General features: G+C 44.2%; 2 protein-coding genes across 3 annotated transcripts; both read left to right on the top strand.

Annotated features, from left to right (window-relative positions):
• The first annotated feature begins 3,839 nt into the window (after positions 1-3,839).
• Positions 3,840-11,166, top strand: GOLT1A (golgi transport 1A). The gene is made up of 5 exons (XM_077334642.1): positions 3,840-3,971; positions 5,748-5,839; positions 6,492-6,670; positions 7,848-7,911; positions 10,132-11,166. The coding sequence occupies exons 1-5, from the start codon at positions 3,947-3,949 to the stop codon at positions 10,168-10,170; spliced, it is 399 nt and encodes a 132-aa protein (XP_077190757.1). The 5' UTR covers positions 3,840-3,946; the 3' UTR covers positions 10,171-11,166.
• A 1,760-nt stretch (positions 11,167-12,926) lies between these two features.
• Positions 12,927-19,332, top strand: KISS1 (KiSS-1 metastasis suppressor). Of its 2 annotated transcripts, none has more exons than XM_077336336.1 (3): positions 12,927-13,002; positions 17,824-17,943; positions 18,773-19,332. In XM_077336336.1, the coding sequence occupies exons 2-3, from the start codon at positions 17,841-17,843 to the stop codon at positions 19,069-19,071; spliced, it is 402 nt and encodes a 133-aa protein (XP_077192451.1). In that variant the 5' UTR covers positions 12,927-13,002; positions 17,824-17,840; the 3' UTR covers positions 19,072-19,332. The 2 variants fall into 2 exon arrangements, with proteins under 2 accessions (XP_077192451.1, XP_077192452.1); XM_077336337.1 differs by having other exon boundaries at positions 12,999-13,098.
• Positions 19,333-21,178: the final 1,846 nt, after the last annotated feature.

The raw sequence follows: 21,178 nt of genomic DNA, 5'->3' as shown, positions 1-21,178 counted from the left end.
ATCGTCTCACAGAGGCTTCCTTCCCTCCTCCCCCACCCTGGGCATTTTCCAGCATGGGGCTGTGATGCATGCAGGGGAGTCCCCCCTCCCCCACTTTCTCACCCAGTCCAGCATGACTCAAGGGCTTTGCTGGACTGCGTGGTCACTACTATTGCCTATGGCCTAGTGCAATAAAGTTTGACTTGAATACTGCTGAGCCCAGCAAGGCTCCCAGGCTGCACCACCACTGAACCCAGTGCCAGTCCCGTATCTTGCCAACAAATGCTGGAGGTAAGTGCATTATATACACTTGCACAGAGAACACTACTTTTCTCTCGGGGGGATTAATCCCCTACCATATATATCCCCTACCAGTTGCAATGTACGGCTGTGAAAGTCGGACCATAAGGAAGGCCGAGCATCAAAGAATTGATGCTTTTGAACTCTGGTGCTGGAGACAACTCTTGTGAGTCCCTTGGACTGCAAGGCGAACAAACCGGTCAGTCCTAGAGGAGATCAGCCCTGACTGCTCCTTAGAAGGCCAGATCCTGAAGATGAAACTCAAATACTTTGGCCACCTCATGAGAAGGAAGGACTCCCTGGAGAAGAGCCTAATGCTGGGAGTGATCGAGGGCAAAAGAAGAAGGGGACGACAGAGAATGAGGTGGCTGGATGGAGTCACGGAAGCAGTAGGTGCAAACTTAAATGGACTCCAGGGAATGGTAGAGGACAGGAAGGCCTGGAGGATCATTGTCCATGGGGTCGCGATGGGTTGGAGACGACTTCGCACCTAACAATGACAACATATAGTTTTTTAATTTTTTGGATTTTTCTACGAACCTGGGGTGTGCCTCAGATCTGAGGTTTCATGTGGTCCTTACTTGCAGATTTAGCTATGATGTGGGCCACAAGTGGTTAATGATACATAGATGAAGTTTTGGCCTGCAGGAGTCGCAGATCCCCTTTGATCAATAGCACCAAAATAAATTAAGTTGCCTCTTTTAATATCCAACAGAAGGTATTGACGTTCCTTATTCCAGGGCTGAATCTGCACTAGGCCCCTCTGAGCCTGAATTTTAAAAAACCCTCTGTACCTCATTTAATTTCCATTTTGATTTTGGGTCCTTTAAATTTCCCTCTGCAACATCCATGATCAAGTATGCAGTGACACTACCTTTTCTCTGTGCTATCCAGAAGTGGATATAACTTGCTGTATTTAACAAAAGATGTCGGTGTTTTGCCAGATTAAGTGCCTTTCCCTTCTCTGCACCTCCAACACTGATGTAGTGTGGAAGTCTGTCACTGATTAGTCAGGGTGTTAGTTCAAAGAGTGCAGGAAAACTCAGATTCCCAGTTGCCATTCCCTCACAAGTTTAATTTTTGCCCTTATTGGATCGGTTTTTAAGTGATTGCTCTCCAAAAGCCCATTCCTCTATTGTCACAAGCAGAGATATGGAGATTTGTAGTTTTTTGCCCCCACTCATTCTCTCCTGATGCTGATGCCTCCCCCCCCCCCCCGACACACACACACACACAAGAAAAGAAAAAGAAATGAGCAGCCTTTTGCTCCACTTGCCCCTACCCCGGCTTGCTTTGGCTGTAGAATCAGGAGACAAAAGGCAGGAAATAAAGCAATCTCCAGCAGAAGCTTCACGTGCTCACCACTTTCCACACACACAGACTAGTTTCCCCAATCAAGCTGGAAGGAGACAGGAAACTGGCAACTGGGACAAAATACAGTGCAGAAGGCAGCGTCTTAGTGGGACTTCCCTCAGGTTGGGGAAAAGGAAAGCTGCAGGTCTGTTGGAAGATCTGGGTTCAGATCGATGAGAATTCAGCAGAATCAACACCGGGGGGAAATGTCAGTGCAGGTTCAGCCCAGGTCTGCAGGCAAATGCCTCTAGGCAGCAACAGAGCTTACAGTTCTAATCAGTTTCTGCAATGGAAATCTTCCACTAGCAGCTTACATAATTCAGTCTCTTTTCTGGAATAGGCCTAGACCTCAAATAAACTAATTCTGCTGAGGACACATCATAAAAATATTTCCTGAGGTAAATGGGCAGAGCATGTATGAAATTAGATCAGAAAGACAAGCCTGACTAGGCCAGGCGTGGAGAGTGTTTCAATCTCCACTCAGCCAGCAATCTCACTGGGCAATCTCACCATTCACACTCCGCCTAGCTCACAGGATTGCTAGGAAAAGGAAGAGCCATGTTCTCTACACTGGAGAGTCAGTGCTGGAAGACAAAATGGCATGTCACGTGGGAATTCTTAGACACATATCCTTGCCAGGTAATCATCCGCTAGAGATATTCCCTGTTTTAAAAATGGGCATTTCAACAACATCCCTTCCTTACTGCAACTGGGCCAGTGGCACTGGAAAGACCTCTTGAAGACAGGGTTGCTACTCTTGAAGTGTTACCTGGACTAGCCCCAGATTACAATCTATCTCCATGCTACCGATATTGGTACTCTTGGCAGGAATGGTGGACTGACTGGCATCACATCCCTGCTGTAGTTTTTTTTAAAAAAAATACAAACAAGATTATGTTAAACATAGTTCCAAATTAGAGCCTCTTGTGGCGCAGAGTGGTAAGGCAGCAGACATGCAGTCTGAAGCTCTGTCCATGAGGCTGGGAGTTCAGTCCCAGCAGCTGGCTCAAGGTTGACTCAGCCTTTCATCCTTCCGAGGTCGGTAAAATGAGCACCCAGCTTGCTGGGGGGTAAACGGTAATGACTGGGGAAGGCACTGGCAAACCACCCCATATTGAGTCTGCCATGAAAACACTGGAGGGCGTCACCCCAAGGGTCAGACATTACTCGGTGCTTGCACAGGGGATACCTTTACCTTTACTAGTTCCAAATTACTACAAGCACAACACACACACTGCCTCCCCCTCTCCCCTTCCAGCAAGACTGAATATTCTTTCTCAATTTCATGAAGAGAAATCCAGCCATGGTCAGTTTCAGGCAGGGAGGCTACCAACATTGTTAATTTCATCCAGCAGCCTCTCCTAGCTTTCCCAAAATATAAAATACAAAACACAAAACACACACACAAACACACCTTATCAGTTTTACAACATAGAAGTCCATGGGATTTTTTTTAATGGGATTTTTAGTGTAAGTAATGGGATTTCAAAATAATAATAATAATAATAATAATAATAATAACAACAACAACAACAACAACAACATGCACTGCATGCAGGGAAAAGAGGGATGAAACTGATGGCACAGGATGCTTGCCTGAAGTGGCACACTTAAAACAAAGGTGCAAGCAGGCACCATTTTCCCCAAGCTGCCTTTTAACCTGCATTGCTCCCAAGAAGGCTTGTGGGAGGGGAATGAGCCACACAGCAAAAGGGGAGCCCTTGGGCACTTCTCTCCCAGGAGGGGTAGGAAGGGAGGGGGTGGTTGGCGATGAGCACAAACAAAAAACCAAGGAAGGGGCGAGACAGGCCACCTGTGCCTCCGAAAAAAGCACGAGAGGCGGGAATGGCTGCTAGTGCCCCTGAAGTAAATGTGAACAGCTTGACATGAAGACAATCCTCAGTACTGCCATTCAGACACAACATGTGCAGAGAGCCAGGCACAAATTTGATGTCAAATTCTAGAAAACTATATGAAGGAAATTCGGAGAAAAACTGTGGAAAACTCCATGGTCTGCTGCTATTCAGGATCTTTTCCTGGAGCAGGAAAACAGAAAATACAGAACAAGCCTTGCAATATCACCCCCCCCCCCCAACACACACTTGGGGGTCTTCACAGTGACCAGCTGGTATCTTTGAATGACTATCCTGTCTCATTACTAAGAGGTTAATGATTTGCAGGGTGACGCGGAAAGGCCAAAGGTCTTTCCAAGGTTCACCGGCAAGGTAGGGTGCTTTCTCCTCCTCTTCACCTCGCCCTATCCTGACACACAGACAAATGAACATCTAGCAATTCTGGGGCGACAGCAGCGAAGATGATAGAGATCACGGAGCTCCAGAGTGAGTAGGATTACTTCCCACAGGTTTTGGAGAGGTCACCCAGTTAGTCACATAGTCAAGTTAACCATACAAGTGTGATTGAGTCTAATCAGGGTTTCTCTTTGCCTACTCAGCTTGTCCTTTAGAGCATGTCACCATAATCTTACACTATTGCCTACAGTGTTAGCACTATTTGTTTTAACTGCAGGCAAGCAGTTGTGCAAAGTTCTTTGCTTCTGTTCTCAGGGGAAAGGAGTCGGCTTCCAGCTTTTTATGGTCAGCTTTTGTGAGCACTTCGTTGTATATCAGAATTGGCCAGCAGGGGGTGCTGTAGTGCCACACCATCAGCAGACTGCACAGGGGGCTGAAGCATGATGGGCCATGAAAAAGACAGAGCCAGTGGGTGGAGAAAGCGTTTTGTCTTAGTGGCTGGATAATGGAGCTGGCTGAGGTCTCCTCCAGAACTAGGACGCACCCAGTCCAGAGCAGGATGATTCCAGATTTTCAGGTTTCATGGTGACACATTTAGGATTGCCATTCTTGGTTTGAAAATTCCTGGAGACTTTGAGGCAGAGCATAGCGATGGCAGGAGTCAGGGAAGGGAGGGAACTCAGTGGAGTATAATCTCATGGAATCCATTCCCTAAATCAGGGGTAGTCAAACTGCGGCCCACCAGATGTCCATGGACTATAATTCCCATGAGCCCCTGCCAGCATTCGCTCATGGGAGTTGTAGTCCATGGATATTTGGAGGGCCACATTTTGACTACCCCTCCAGGGGAACTGATCTCTATAGTTTAAAATAAGCTGTGATTCTGAGAGCATTCTGTACCGCACCTGCATGCTGGAAACCCTACCAGTGGCCCCTGTGCTCTGATTGAACCAGCCAGACCTTCTAATCTGCCTAAGGGCTTAAATATTCTGAAAAGGGGGGAGACTATTCTGTTCCTGGATTTCATGCAGACCAAGACCCTCTCCTGCAAAGAACTACCCCTAACAGACCAGTGATCAGGCTCAGAAACCAAGAGCAAGGCTGCAGGCCTGACATATTATTTCTTTAGTGTTTGCTGTCACTTCATGGGCTTGCTGTCTCCCCACTCCCAATGGGCTAGAAGAGAGCCTTGTCCTACAGGGAAGGGGAGAGCCATCTCAAGTTCTGGAGCCACCTGAAGCTCTGGCAAGTTTGCAGCTTCTCCTGATTGGAAGCTTCAGAAGCAGGCCCTTTAATCAAGTGTGTGGAGTCCAGCGTTTCTGATCCTCACCTGGTGATGCTCACCTCATCTGGTGAGCACCCTGATTCCCCCTCCCCCAGAGGTTCCTAGCTCCTCCTCTTCACCCTCTGAGGGCTTTGTTCCTGAGTCTGCATCTGGCCCAGGAGGGATCATGACTAGGCATGAGCAATTCAGTTCGGATAGGCTGAAGAGTCCCCAAACCATTTTCACCTAGCCCATCTCTGGTCAAGGGGCCTTGATGTCCGTATTCCACTGCAGTGAAGCAAAGGGAAGACTGCCCAGCTGGGTCTGTTTGGATGGCTGACAAGTCTGCCCAGGCTGCAGAGGGTGGCATGAGCACAGGGAGGTGACCAAGGTAACCTATTCCTGTGGCTGACAAAACAATCTGTGTACAGAATTAAACACAGTCTTTCAGACCTCTAATCTGTGCCCTGCAGAGCGTGAAGCCCAGGTCCTACAGACCACACAGCAAGCAGTTGAAGGGGCCTCGCCTGGACATTTTCTGCCCAGATGTGTCCCTTCAGACTGCTGCAATTCTGATTATTATTTCATTTCATGTGTTGCAGAGATTGGTGTGGGACTTGTGGGCTTTGGGGCATTTTTCCTCCTTTTTGGAATGCTGTTGTACATGGACACAGTGCTGCTCGCTTTTGGAAATGTAAGTTCTTGTAAACCTCCAGATTTTTCCCCCTCCCAGGGCAGATAAGAAGATTTTTCATATTGTTACAAAAAAACTAAGTGCTTCTTTGTCACAGATCTTAAAGCTTCATTAGAACTCAAGGATCATTACACTTGGAAACCCTTATGCTCCATAGCTAAGCAAACTTATTTGTAAACAGATTCCATTTTAACCAAAGAGACTCTTTTACAAGCAGATGTGCTTCAGTTTGAGCTTGTAATTGCATGATCTGAACAGATAATCTTAGCAAATTGCAGAATTATGCTCTGGGCACTGGCTGTTATACGCAGTATAGGAGGCAAGGAGAAGGGTGTGGGACACTATGTGAAATGAGTAAGATGCAGCTGCAAAAATGTGATGTGTCACATTAACATGTGGCCAGAAACTGCCTATGGCAGCAATGGGATGGCTGAAGGATTCCTTCTAGGTGGAGGAAAGGGAAACCAGAGAATGCACATTATCCTCCAGTGAGAGAGAAAGCAGAATTATTAAAAGGGATATAAAGGTCATACATTTCCAGCTCACTGCATGGGATCCTATATACCTTTCATTCCTCGGATCCATAAGAGATTATACTGTTTGTCTGCAGTACATCTGAATACGCCTTGAGGGTTGTTGCTTTCCTTCCTAGATCCTGTTCCTGTCTGGTCTGGCCATTATCATTGGACTCAAGAGGACCTTTGGCTTCTTCTTCCAAAGGCAAAAACTGAAGGGAACCTCTTTCTTTTTGGGAGGCATACTCATTGTCTTGCTTAAGTGGCCTGTCCTGGGCATGCTGCTGGAGACATATGGCTTCATCAACCTCTTCAGGTGACTTGTCCACTAAAACTTCTAAGGGAAACAGTCTATTGAACTGGGGTGTTGTGAGCTTGGGCCAGTCATTCTCTCTCTCTCAGCATACCCTGCCTCAGAGGAGGACTGTGGGGACAGAATGGAGAAGGAGAGAACCATGTGTGCTGCACTGAGCTCTGTGGACAAAGAGTAATAGACAGAGGCCAGGCCAAGGTCATGGATGTCCTTGTCTCAAGCAAGCAGGAATACTAAGCAGAGCAATCAGGATATGGTATTCAATAGACAGGCAGAAAGCCTGATGTAAAGGCTAATGTCACACACCTCTCTGATCTAACTTTTGAGCATGCCCTCATAATAGGAGAACTGGGAATCCTATTGGTGAGGCAGGTGTGGCCATGGAGGAAGGAGCATTTCCCAGTTGGTCAGTGCTATATCAGTCCTTCGTACAGCTATTATTTTCCACAGGGAGGCACTAGCAGAAGGGCGTTAAACTGTTCCTTTCCCCCAACCTGCAACAACTCCAGGGAGCCGCTATTTGCTCTGCTGAAGACACTTATAGTTAGCCATCAGTACATGTCACTTTCCCAGATGGGTAAACATTGATTTCCCAGGGCAGTTTCAGATCAGGAAAAAAAAGGGGGGGAGGTGGGGAGATTTCTGCCCTTCTTCCCCTCTTCTGCAGTTCTGGTCAGAATCAGATTCACATGCATCTGGGAATACTGAGCATAGACCTCCCAGATCCCATCTATTAACATTCCACATGGTAGATATGTTGATCTGGAGCTTAGATAAAGTGTGGCTCAACCCAAAAACAAACAGATGTCTGGTGGCACCTTAAAGAATGAGACGTCTTTGTTCTAGCATAGGTTTTTATGGACTACACCCTCACCTCCCCAAATGTAACATCAGATACAACATATTTAGGCTGACAACCATCACACATCAACTACTTAGTCAGCCATTGAAGTTTGCCTCCCTGCAACAGTTGTCCCTCTTCCAGGGTCAGTTCCAGTTTCAGCTGGAGGAAAAGTGGTAGGCAAGGGGAGGGTTGTACCTTTTTCTTCTGGGCTCCTTGTGTACTTTTAAGATGTACATGCTTTTTCCTACATGACAAGCACTTAGCATATGGAGGAATGAGAGAGTGAAGCTAAACATTTTGTTAGCAGTAACTAACAAAAGTCTTCTATATTATCAGAAACTTCTTCCCAATTGCCTTTGGATTCCTGGGATCATTGGTGAATATCCCATTTTTGAGCAAGGTAAATCAACTTTGGGTGGATCACATCCTCCTATGGGAAAGGAAAAATCCTAGCTAAGGGGAATAGCAGGTTCAGGAAGGTAGTGATAAAAGAAGCAACTGTAGAAGTGACACAGATCTTACTGTTTTGTAAGCTGCCAGTATGAGTCTTTCATGATGGTGAATGAATTGTTCAAGGAATACAGTTCTAAACCTAGAGCTATGATTAGCATCAATGTAGTGATAGACCAGTGATTCTCAACCTTCCTAATGCCGTGACCCTTTAATACAGTTCCTCATGTTATGGTGACCCCCAACCATATAATTCTGCAAGTGTTCTTTCACAGAAATTAAACCGAAACTGAACAATGGTGTGAAGATCCATTGTTCATGATTGTATATAAATTGTTTTTCCCCCCAGGGTTTCTCAGTTCAGTTCTGCCTCTTGTCCCACCATGCCGATCTTGCTCTTTACTGCTGCTCCAGACATACGAACACTCTATCTCAATCTACCCCGCAAGGCTGTTGTGTGGATGGCACCCCCCCCCAGGCAAGCTGCTTGCCCTGCCGTGACCCCTGTGAAAGGGTCATTCGACCCCCATAGGGGTCCCGACCCCCAGGTTGAGAACCACTGTGCTAGACTGATCTGAGCTTGCTACTTGTGGCCCTTTCTTGCATGCCCAGAGAAATGCCAATCACCACTTTGGAGTTGGAGGTAAATTTCTTCCAGGCCCGACTGGGTAGAAATTCTGCTTGGGGGAGTAGATCATTTGGGTATGGAATTGGGGTCATTGTGAGTTGGCAGGTATCTGTGAGTTTCCTGCATTCTGCAGCAGGTTGGACTAGATGACCCTGGAGGTCCCTTCCAACTCAATGCTTCTATGAATCTATGATTCCACATGAGATGGGAAACGGTACTCTTCAGGGTGATTGCTTTTCACTGTTCTCATCTTCTTTTAATTGTGTATTATGTGTGCTCCAGGACTGGAGAGCATGAATGCATAGTAAGTAACACATCTGAAGAAAGAAAGAAGATATGAAATTATAGTGTGATGCTGTGGGAGGACAGGTGGCCAGGCTTAGATTTTCCCCAACTGAAATATAAATTTAAAAGACTGTGATCACTTATGATTTATGCAGCAGCTAGCACATAGCTTAGAAAAACAGCAGATGATGATGATGATGATGATGATGATGATGATGATGATGATGATGATGATGAATATATTTCTATCCTGCCTTTCCCTGGTCAGCTCAGGGTGGGTAACAAGCTAATTTAAAAACAACCATAGAAATTCAATACAAACAATTAAACTGCCTTCAATGTGGACCAATGTAACTAGTTGACAGCATATAACCTCAGGCCAAACAGTATTCAAATTGCATTTAAAGTCTGAGTGGTTAGTGTGCTATATTTACAAATACTAGGAAATGGGATTTTCCCACAACCAAAGCACTAATTGGAGAACAGACTCCTTAGGTCTGGAGAATATCACATACACAATCTGGAATTGGCACAGTATGTTCTACGAAAAGGAGAGGCCATTTTGGAACTGGGCTCAAGCACACTAAATTCTCTCAAGCCTGATTTCAATTGCATCTATTGATTGGAGCACCATGGTATTCTCACTGATATCCCGGGTAGGGCCAACGGGTTCCCAAATTCCCCACACCTAAGCTCAAAAAATGGATCTCGTGCTTCCTGTCAACTCTTCTTCTCAGAATGCCTCTGAGGTGACATGGTGGAGGGAGGAAGCGTAGTTTCTGGGATTAACAGCTACTGGGCACCTTGTGAACTGTGTGTCTGAAGCATCTGGTATGAGAGGAAGAAAGAGAAACGCTCTCTCTGGGCACCCAGTGGGCCCACCTGCCAATTCCTGCCATCATCTTTTTCTGAAGAAGCAGATCATGATGTGAAGAGGAGATGGGGGGGGGAGTCTTCTTTCTCAGATGCTTCACCTATAACAGTGAAAAATTCAAGGGGTCATGATGTTTCACATTGATGGTGACCCATTGACAGTGATACAGAGTCAAGGGAATGCAAATTTGAACTACTGCAGCCTCCTTGATTTCTTCTTAGCTTAAAAAAACCAAAACCGAAATAAACTTCCTCCTCTTTTAAGAAACCAGTGCAGTTCAATTGTCATATATTTGTGATTACATGCTTATTTTGGTTGTTTTTTCAATCCACTGTATAATCCTTTAGAGAAGAGCTGTTGGTAAGAATGATTTCTTGTTGCAGCTGTTCCAGAAACTTGGAGATACCAGTTCCATGGTATAGCCCGGGTGAACAGTCTCCAGAGAACGACAGCATCACATTCTGCAAGCAAACTGATCTTGTTGTGCAGCTTTTTGTGTTCTCAGTGATTTGTCCCTGGGCTCCTGAGAATTGCCAGAGGCACTCCAGACAAAGGTGCTTTCTGAGAGTCCCTCCGAATCCACACATCATGAGAAAGTAACTTGCTCTAAAGGCCCCTCCCAGAGTGACCGTGCCCCTGAGAACTGTTCTTATGGAAGCTTTTGCCCATTACATACTTCAAAAGTCCATTGTGATCTGCAATGGGAACAAGTGGGACCACTGGCAGACTCACAGCCTAGTGTGAACTCCAAGGGTATTTGAATTGTATGAGCAGTTGTGATTCCATGAGTGCTGAAGGCTACTTTAACAGCCTAGTATACATTACAATGAGCATAGGTTCAACAAGCACAGATTTATTTGGTTGTTCTTAGCCCCTTACCCAATTAATTTTTAAAAGTTCGCCAGTGGTAACACTGGGATAAATTTACACACTAGGGTAACGCTGCATCCTTCGCACTAGTTTCAAGGATTTCTGAAACAATTAGCATGTGTCTCCCACTGCAGAATACCTTCATGGTGCTTTATGGAAAAAATTGAAACTGCAGGAACTAAGTGAAGTAATTTCTAGCATCCAGTTCAAGGGACAAGGCAACCCATGTAAAGACACCTTCATGATTTGACTTCCTTCTCCTGCCAAATTCAGCCCTAATATCAGCTGAAAGAATGGGGGGGGGGAATAAATTCCCAATGAACGAGATTGCATCTGTCTAGAGCTATGCTTAAGACAGGGAGAGGTAAGTTTCTCACAATGACTTGTAGTTTTAAAGTACAGTTTAAAAAAAAACTGTACTTAGAATCAGTCAATTTCAAAACAACCACCACCATGATAAATCAGTACCCATTACTGCAACTACTTTTCTGTACTTTTTATTTTTATATATATTTAATATATAAAATAAACTGTTTATCAAAATGTCATATTTGTAGGTGAAACTAAAGATGTTTTTTGCAAAATGAGAAGAAAGTAATCTTTTACAGGTGGTCATGGGAAGGGGTGAGGAGAGACATGTGGAGTTTTGTTGTGAAGAAGAAAACTTTTTTTATACCCGTTTTTTTGCTACCTGGAGGAGTCTCAAAGCAGCTTGAAATCTTGTCTTAAATGTCATACTGTAATCTACATGAAGATCCATTAGACTTTGTTCTGTTAGATTTCTGCTTCTTCAGTGGGCTGGAGAGACTATCACAATAAACAATATAAAGAATTAAAATAAAACTAGGAGCAAAGCCCATTTTAAAAATGGGCATTGAAGGGGATGGCAGGCAGGAGGGCCTGTGAGGGTGTAAGCCAAAGGAAAGGGGAATCCCCCCCCCATGCGCCAGCGGTGCAGCCGCCCCAACCTCCCTTTGGGCCACAAAGCCCTCTCACCACAACGAGAGGGCTTTGTGGCCCAAAGAGAAGGGAAATTCCCCCCCCCCCTGGCAGCGCAGCTGTGCCAGCCTCCCTTTGGGCCGCAAAGCCCTCTCACCAGCAGAGGTGCTGCTCTTTCAAAGAATATTTGGCCCTAACATTTGGTATGCTTCGGCTGAGGTGAACTCCTATGCAGGGTATAATGGAGCCAAATCAGTTTGGAAATCTTAATGCTTGCCAAATCCCAATCCCATTATTGGGATTGGGATGATTCAGCATATACCAAATCAATTTGGGCTGAATCGACCCTTAGTTCATATGGGACTATAAGGAGTAGGTGACAGAATGCGACTGTCTGAGGAAGAGAAGTCTTTGAGGGGGGAGGGTACCAGCATCCTCTTCACTGTTTTGTTTAAAATCCCAGTTTGTGTCCTTATGGGGTAACTAGATCCTGTGAATTCCCACACCTGCACTCATCTATCATAGGTAACCAGAATAGTTTCTGATTGGGATTCCTCCACTGCACTGTAGGTGTGAAGGCAGGCACACACACAAGCATGGCAACAACCTGGGGCCATACCTATGTTGCTGAAAAGTGACCTCTGACTGCAACCGGAAGAATCTTGGTATGAGAGAAGTTGGTGCTGCCAGAAGGTGGCACAGACAGCATCAATGGCTAAAGGCTACAGGTGGACTGGCTGCAATACTCTTCTGGACCGGTCAGGCATTTGGAAAAGCACCACTACTTTTCCCGAAAGCAAAAATCCTGCCAAGAGTGCAAAGCCTGGCATTCCCATCTTCATCTGTGGAGTAATCTGAGGATGCCAATGGACAAGAGGCTTATCTAGTCATGGTTGGGCAAAGGATTCCATTAATCTGTTTTTAAGGTCAAACGTCTCTTCAGTCCCATAGAATGCTATGGCTTTAACTCAAATACAAAATTATTATGAGATCTGATGATGGGAACACAGCATATGTAAGTTAAGTTTAGGCTAATTAAAATCAAGGGCCACACCAGCTTCAGTCTAGCTGGGCAAAAAAAAAAACACATCAGTTTGAATGATAGTAGTTTTCACTAATAGGTTGGGTTCAGCTGTAGGGGCGAGGGGCAAGATTAGAGGCACAAGTTCTGTCGCAAAGGCAAAATGTGCCTTCTACAGCAGCCAGGGAGAACAGATGTGCTGCCTTCTTTGTAAAGTGGAAACACTTGAGGAGAGGAGATTGCCAAGATGAATGGCGGAGGAGGGTCCAGTGTTGCTGATGTCACCAGCTGGTCATACAATAAACAGAGGGGGTTATAGTATACTTGAAAGAGACCTGAACTCTGAAGCCGAGTGGTTCTCTTGCTTTTCCAGTGATCAAACAAAAGCAGCAGAAGTACTGGCAACGATCCCCAAAAACTCAAGGTAAGCAGAGGACAAGGACTATTAAGATTATGCTGCAAGCCTCCACACATATACTTGGGTGCACACCAAATTGAGTTCACCGGGGCTTATGACCAGGTAAATATGGGTAGTGTTGGATTGCACAACTCCATGTCTTTTCAGTTCTGCAAGACATATGCTATTTTTTAAATAAAAGGGGTTCATTTCTATTTACAGGCATTTTAACTGTATAGAAAGTTTTTTTAAGAGTGACCTTCAGACAGGAAGGGATGTGCCAGTGTTTGTCTCTTGTGGCTCTCCCTTGCATACCCAGGGAACTGCTCATTGCTGCTGTGGGATCATAGGTGAATTTCCTCCAGGCCAGGCTGGATTCTGGAGATTTTTGGTGTGTGTGGGGGGGAATCATTTGGTCATGAAATTGGGTTACTGTGAGTGGGCAGGTAGTTGTGAGATTCTACAGAGTGCAGGGCGTTGGACTAGATGGCCCTGGAGGTCCCTTACAACTCTTATGATTCTATGATTCTAAGAGTACACAGTCATAAATATCAGGTGAAGGCTGAAGATAGATTGTCAATACTTTGGGCAAGGGGAAGAGGTGAATAGTCTGGACATGCCTCATGTCCTGACTTCACCACTGGTCACAAGGGAATGATCCGTTAGTGGAGGCTGTGGCAATCTCTGACCCTGTCTATGTGTTGCATGGCCAGAGACTGGTATAGTGGTTAGTGTCTCAGGGTAGGACTCACCACACCTGGGCTCAAGCCTCCTTCCACCTATGAAACTTCCTGGGTGATCTTGGACCATTTACCCTCTTTCAGCCTGTCCCGTCCCACAGCATTGCAAAGATGATGAATTCAAGGTAGAGAAACTCATGAACATCCCCCTGAGATCTTTGGGAAATGGGTGTGTTAGGGGAGGGAAATGATAGAAGTGAACTTTTGTCAGGAAGCTAGATTTCTGCCTGTGCACCGAAACAACTGAACAGGGTGCTTCTCTGATTAGCCATTGTATGTTGTTGTTAGGTGTTCTGGTTCCTGAAGTGACAGGTCTGTTATCAGTAATGTTAAGATGTATATCGTCAGTCATACAAATGGACTTCCTTATACTGACTTTTCTGGATTTCTTGTGCTGAACTTTTATTTTATTTTATTTTTATTTTATTTTATTTTATTTATTTAGATTTATATACCGCCCTCCCCGAAGGCTCAGGGCGGTTTAGAAACTTTGACATCGTTTGGCTCTTTAATTAATTATAAAAGGCTGCTGACCCCTGGTATTTCATTATTGTTTTTGTGTCAATCCATGCTCTTTGACAGCTGCCTTAACCTATGGGCTTGAGCAAATCAGTCAATCAACCAACCAATCAATCAATCAATCAATCAATCAATCAATCTTCCTTCCTTCCTTCCTTCCTTCCTTCCTTCCTTCCTTCCTGTTTGCTAATAGTAACAGTTTGTGATTTGCAGTACTGTGTCCCTGCTAGGAAGGTTTGCTTGCTGATAAGGATATAAATAAGTGTATAAGCAAATAATAATTCTGTGTGAGAAATATGAACATATCTCATCTTAGCATTGTAATTGTTATAGCCCCATTTCCTTACTTGGTACTAGCGTAATTACTCAACTCTACTGAACCCTTACTTAATGCTCTGGGAACTGTCAAATAATCGCCTAATGAATGGCCACAGGATATGGTATCAGCTGGGGAACTCCCTGGAACAAATCTTCCCCCATCATGAACTCACAAAAGATATCCAACAGTTCATTATCTCTCATCCTCACATATACCTGTTCAATAGGGGTGGATAATACTTACCTACCATATAGGCTAGTTGTTAGAACTAATGATAAATGCCAAGTATTATTTACTATGCTTCATAGGTCTGCTGAAGCACACAAATGTCATGCTAAAGAAGGCCTTTACAAGGCAGGATACTGATACAGAAAGAGAAGGGATGGATCCCCCCCACACACACACACACACTCTAGAAACCGTAGTTGGGGAAACTATCACCTGAGGTAAACTTCCAAAAAAGTTAAAAGCAGAGAACTCATTTGGTGTTGATGTGTTCCTTGTCATTTTACAAGCATTATCAAATATGGTTTCTAGGATAATTGCATGATTTATGTAATAAAACAGACTACAGAAATCAGTTACCCTGGAGAAAATGACTGCTTTGGAGGCTGGATCCTATGGCATTATGGTTGTGGTGTTGATATGTTTATATTTATATACATCTTTATTTTAAAGGCTATTGTAATGTTTGCCTTCTTGAGGGCCCTATTTGACAGGAAAGGAAGCAAAGGAATTTTTTAAATAAGTAAAATAATTTACAATCTGGCTGAGGTCCTCCCCCACCCCAAAAAAAATCTCCAGGAATTTCCTGATCCAGAGTTGGCAGCCTTATATAACCACCAAATCCTGGCAATCTGTAACCGCTTGGGGAGTGGTATATATAATTGATTAAGGGCTAAGTGGGCGGAGAGTGGAAGGGGCCCTCATCAGGACAGACCATTGTTCTAGCCAGTCGGGTGAGACGAATCTGAGAAAAATCTGGCAGGAGAAGCAGCAGCCGGCCATTGACAGCCTCCCTCCTGCCCCGGGCCCAAACTCCACGCCTCTCCTTTGCAGCCCCACTAGAATCAAAGCAGCATCCCATAAATCCCACTTTCATGTGTCAAATCAGCTCCTGGCCCACAGCCCAGCCACAAGCCCTGCCGCTGGAGAGGCCGGAGAACAAAGAATGCCTGGATGTAAACAGGGCCGGAAGGGTGGGGAAAATGCCTCAACCCCCTGCCTGAAGGAAGTCAGCACTGACACAGCCTGAGGGGGGATTTGCTGCCATTCACAGACCTCACAGACCTTAGTCCAGTCTCAGCTATAATCACCCTGTTAGAGTCAAGCCCTTCCTGGCAACTAACCCCAATAAGTAGTGGTTGAGCAAATTCTGTTTCACTGTATCTGAAGAAGTGTGCATGTACACAGAAGAAGAAGAAGAATTGGTTCTTATATTCTGCTTTTCTATAGCCAAAGGAAGTTTAAAGCGGCTTATAATCGCCTTCCCTTTCCTCTCCCCACAACAGACACCCTATGATGTAGGTGAGGCTGAGAGAGCCCAGAACAGTTTTCCCAGTGCTGTGGCGAGCCCAAGGTCACCCAGCTGGTTGTATGTGGGGGAGTGCAGAATCGAACCCAGCTTGCCAGATTAGAAGTCCACACTCCTAACCACTACGCCAAACTGTTTACTTCTAATATGGCAGAGCAAATTATTGATCTCTATTTCTTATTTACTGAATTATTTGTCTCAGCACCCCTGAATTCTTCCTCTGAGCCAAACTCCTATTGTTATATTTCTTTGTACATAACAAGCATGCAACTTAGTCTTCACTTAAGACAGCGTTTCTTCTAATTGCACAGAAAACTGAAATTTGAAGAGTAATGAAAGCAATATATTTAGTCTATGAATAGTCTGGCACGGGAAAAACCTGCTACTGTTACAAGTGTTAGATTTCAAGCATCTCTTTTACAGTCAGAAATTAATTGATCCTGCCTAGGTTGATTGCATTGGGGAAGACAATTGTCTTATATATCTTCTTTTTCAGTGATTTCAGCTGTTTTCCTGGAACTTGTTCTGCAAAGGATCATTTGATGACCTGAATAAGGAAGGAGGGGCCATAGGACAAGGCCATCAGCAATCAATCCTGTTACTATTAAAATAATCAGCTAGTTAATGGAGAAAGAATTCTGAAAGCTGAAGCTCCTTGAGGCTGATGGAAGTTGGTGGTCGAGGGGACCCTTCTGATAATTTAATCAGCCATCTGAATTAATCTCACCTCCATCCACACCCTGGCTGAACCAAAGGTCCTCTGAGGCTGCAATGCACTTTCCTCTTCTTGCCATATTTAATTAAGCCATTAGATGCTTGCCAGATGTTCTTTATACATCTGCATTTGCTTTGTGGTAGGTCAGAGACATTATCCTCAAGTGTACAGTCGGGCACCAAACCAAACTAGACATGATGTGTGGATGTAAGACAACTGGGTGAGGATCTCCTACATCAAAGGTTGAAAGCAGTTTTGGGGAGGGGGAAATTTAGATCAGGGGAGAAGTATTATGGAAGGAAGTGTTTTGTTGCCGTGCCTTTTGTTTATAGAAGGAAGTATTTAGCCCTTGCTTCCACCTTAGTTTCAGAGAAGCTCTGGAAACCCTTCCATCAAATGAAATGCCGATGGCTTGGACAGAGATGAACAGATTGCCCTGGACATTTTAAAGCAAAAGACTTGTGCTATGGGAATGAAGCACAAAAGGCTTGTGTAGTCAAGGCAAACATAGTGCAATCCTAAACGCATCAACAGGTTGTTGACGACTGCACCATTACTGCACTATTCATATTTAATTTTGCAATTTCTGGGCAAGAACTGTACACTAGGACATCCGGAAACACCACTAGAAGAACTTGAAGGACAGGAGCATGAAGGAGGAGATAGCCATGAATATGTGCCTGTGTAGTTACATGTACCAGACCAGAGCAGGTCACATTTAGATACTGGGGATAGGGAATGAGTGTTCTGTGTACATGGATCTGTAGAGTATAATATTAGGAGATCAAAATTTGGGGCCCAGTTCTCATCTCTCATCTGGTTAGAACTGTGTATCCATTTTCTCCTACAAAATTTATTCTTTATTAGCAGTATTCATATGTGGTTCCAACAGCATGAGTGAAATGCCAGTGGAATTTTCAGTGTCATGCTTAAGAGGACTGCTAGAAGACCAAGCATTCCCACCCACCTTTGGTGGGCATTTCCTTGATATTTCCACCCTCTTTTTCATCTGCTATTTCAGATTTGATCCAGTTCAGAATGAGCATGCTTGGTTCTATGCTGCTGCTCCTGTTTCTCTTCAGAGCGCATTTTGGAGAACCTGCAGGCAGCTTATCTGTTCTTAAAGATGCCTGGCACAAAGGTACCATGTAGAATCAACTCTTATAGTTCTAGCATTAACCTTTGCAGGTTCAAGGAATAAGTTCCCATTTTACACATACATATACACTCAATAGCTTGCGCAAATGTTGGTGGGGTATATGTGTGAAACTGGGATGGCAGGTAATTTTGTAACACATGGGTGCCACCATACACGGGTCTATTAAAGGGCCTATTTATTCAGTGAGGCTTACTCCAAGGAAAGTATTCTTAGGATTGCACTGTTCATGTGCACTTTCTCAAGGTATACATACTAGCAAGGAGCTTCCAAATGCTGAATAAAAAGGGGGCTACCACTAGCCCAGCAGCCATGTGAATGGGTCCTACTTGGGAGTTTCCACCCAAGGAACATACCTAGATGATTCTGAGTTCTGGAATCAAGATTGTTTCAGTATTTTGCTTCCCGGCATCCTGGCTTGTGGGTTACTTGAAACCATGCCGGCGGGATATCACCATTCCACTGGTAACCACTAGAGGTAGGCATGAACCAGGAAAATGGAAGTTCATTGGATTTGGGAGGGAGTCATGGGTCGGGGGGGGGGGACATCACAAACTTTGAACCCTGAACTTGCATGGCACCACAGCAAGCATTGGGTGGGTGAACCCTGTTCATGGTGAAAACCACTGCTGTGAAATCCATAGATCACTTCACATTACTAGTTCTCAGGAGACAGCATGTGGTTGTGTCAGAGGTACCTTTGAAATTTATTTTTATGCTGCTTGTAATTTTACTGTAATTTTACATTTATTTGAGTAATACACCTCTTCCTCCAAGCAGTGAGCCTCTAAAAGGTATCTCTCTGTTTCCTTAGACAAACTGGCCAAAAACATTGTCAGCCCAATCCAGTGGGCTAATGCCATTCCAGGTCCTGAAAGGCAGCCTCACTCTGGGACAGCAGGTCTGAAATCCACCCCATCCCTTCTGTGCAAGCGGCAGGATCAGCAAATGCAGTCATGGCCAGGGATGCATCCAATGAAAAGCAGCGTGATCTCCATCCCTCAAGAGGCCCTGCTGGTGGAACGGGAGAAGGACCTCTCCACTTATAACTGGAATTCATTTGGCTTAAGATACGGCAAGAGGCAAGCAGTGAAAACCAAAATGCAAATATGAAGACACAGAAAAACTCTACCAAAGTATGGCAGGGAGCAGGTGGGACAAAGGGCAAAAGAAAGTATCCATTGGCTCTGTATTTTGATGAGTTCATTCATTAGAGTTCCAAAAGAATGGCTGAAGTAGAAGAAATGCCACCAGCCTAGGGCCCTTGATTCTTAGAAACTCATAAGATACCTAGTGCCAGAATTTCAATGAAGAGATTAAATAAATTTCTGTTTTAAAATATAAATTTGCAGATTGTCAGTCATTGTTATTTTCAAATGGTCAACTATTATAATTATATAATCATATTAAAACTAGAATTATGATTTCACTAATTTCTGTATTGTGTCTTTTTGCTTTAAAAAAAACAACAATCCAACAAGGCTGAAATTACAGATGCACAGAACAGTCTTAGTAGTAATTAGTTATTTACTTAGGAAATGTTCATGCCTCCTCTCCAGAGAACTTGCCCAGATAACAGAATGACATTTAATTCTGATTGTTGAGTTTGTGATGGGAAGCAGGTTTGTTTGGATATTTCCTCACAACATTTGTGTGTGTGTGTATGTGTGTGTTCTGGGGGGAAGAATCCAAATGCCAGAAAACTGAGTTCCCGGTAAGGAAATCACAGTGAAAATCTGGACTTGAACATGCCACAAGAACTATGGAATGTGTAATTCAGCCCTCGGGAATGACAGTGACTCTCCAGGATCTCAGACAGAAGAAAGTGTTTCTTGACACCTGCTAGCTGAGATCCTTCAATTGGAAATATTAAGGATCAAATCTGTAGTCCTCTAAATGCTCTGTAACAGATATACTCTCTCCACATCCTACAGATTTCCCCTTGTGAGTGCAGTGATAAGCATTTTACTTATTTTACTTATTTTTCCTTCAGCAAAGAGGAATAGTAGAAAAGCAATGCTGGTGATGAATAGGCCATGGAATATAAGCTTGAACTCCTGCCATGCCATAACTACCAGTAAAGTCTTACCTTACTAATCATCAGTTTCCGTAATTGATTGCCTGGGAAGTTGTACTTACTTTCTCACAGAGATGAAGGCTGCTTTCTTTGTCACTGCTCCAGATTCTGCTACTAGGGACTAGGACCACTTTAATGCTATTTCTGGTTAAGATATTGGAGGTAACAAGTTTCCAGTTTTTCTTCTGGCAAGCTTTCCTGTGTCTTTAGTCCGATAGGGAAAAAATCCTCAAGGGAAGCATTTCCAACAACCCAAGAATGCCAAGCATCAGGAGCTGTAGTGGCAGAATAGCTGTAACCCTAGAAACACACACTCTGCAGTTCCTTCTGAAATGGAAATTTTGCAATCTCTTTTGTAACTGCAGAAGTAGGCAACCAGCTTTGAGTAACTGTAAAAAAGGGCAACTGTAATAAAGATTTATTGAAGATGATTCATTTGCATGGCAAAGACTCATTTGACAAATGAATTAGCCCAGTAAGACTAAGGCCCGGTAAGCATGCACATCTTACTGCAGATTTTCAGAGCAGTAAGCTTTTAATCTTGACTTTGGATTCTGTGCCTACATTATACACCATTCTTTTTCCTCCAATGTATTTGTGCTGCAGCTAAAATGCACACTTCTAAATCAGGGTGGAGCATCACTCGTGACCTGGGGAAGGAGGTCCAAAGTTGTGTGTGTTTTTTTAATGTACTCAGTTGCTCTATTACAGCTGTGAAGTAATATCCAGCATGTGTCTTCCATTTCAATTTTCATGGTTCAGTTTTGTGCATGCATTTTAGAATTAGTTTAATGAATGAAAAAAAACCCAGAAAGGAACACAGGAACAAGGCAGATCATTAGCAACGTGTGTGTGTGCACATGCACTTGTGTAGTCAGCTGCAATTCCACCATGCTTTGCATAGGATGGCAAGTTGTATGGGGGAGAAGTCCTCTGGCAGAAGCTTTGAGGAGCTTTCTTAGTTTTCTGACACTATACTGACAACAATGGGAGGTTATTTTGTCAATGCACTTCTGGCATAGCTGCCCCATGGAGGCTCACAGGATTCATAGAATCATAAAGTTGGAAGGGATCTCCAGGGTCATCTAGTCCAACCACCTGCAGAATGCAGGAAATTCATAACCACATAATATACAAACATTA

This window comes from Paroedura picta, chromosome 4 (genome assembly GCF_049243985.1).
Source record: "Paroedura picta isolate Pp20150507F chromosome 4, Ppicta_v3.0, whole genome shotgun sequence".
Taxonomy (NCBI): Eukaryota; Metazoa; Chordata; class Lepidosauria; order Squamata; family Gekkonidae; genus Paroedura; species Paroedura picta.
Note: the sequence above shows the minus strand (reverse complement) of the source record. Positions and strands in the feature narration are given on the sequence as shown.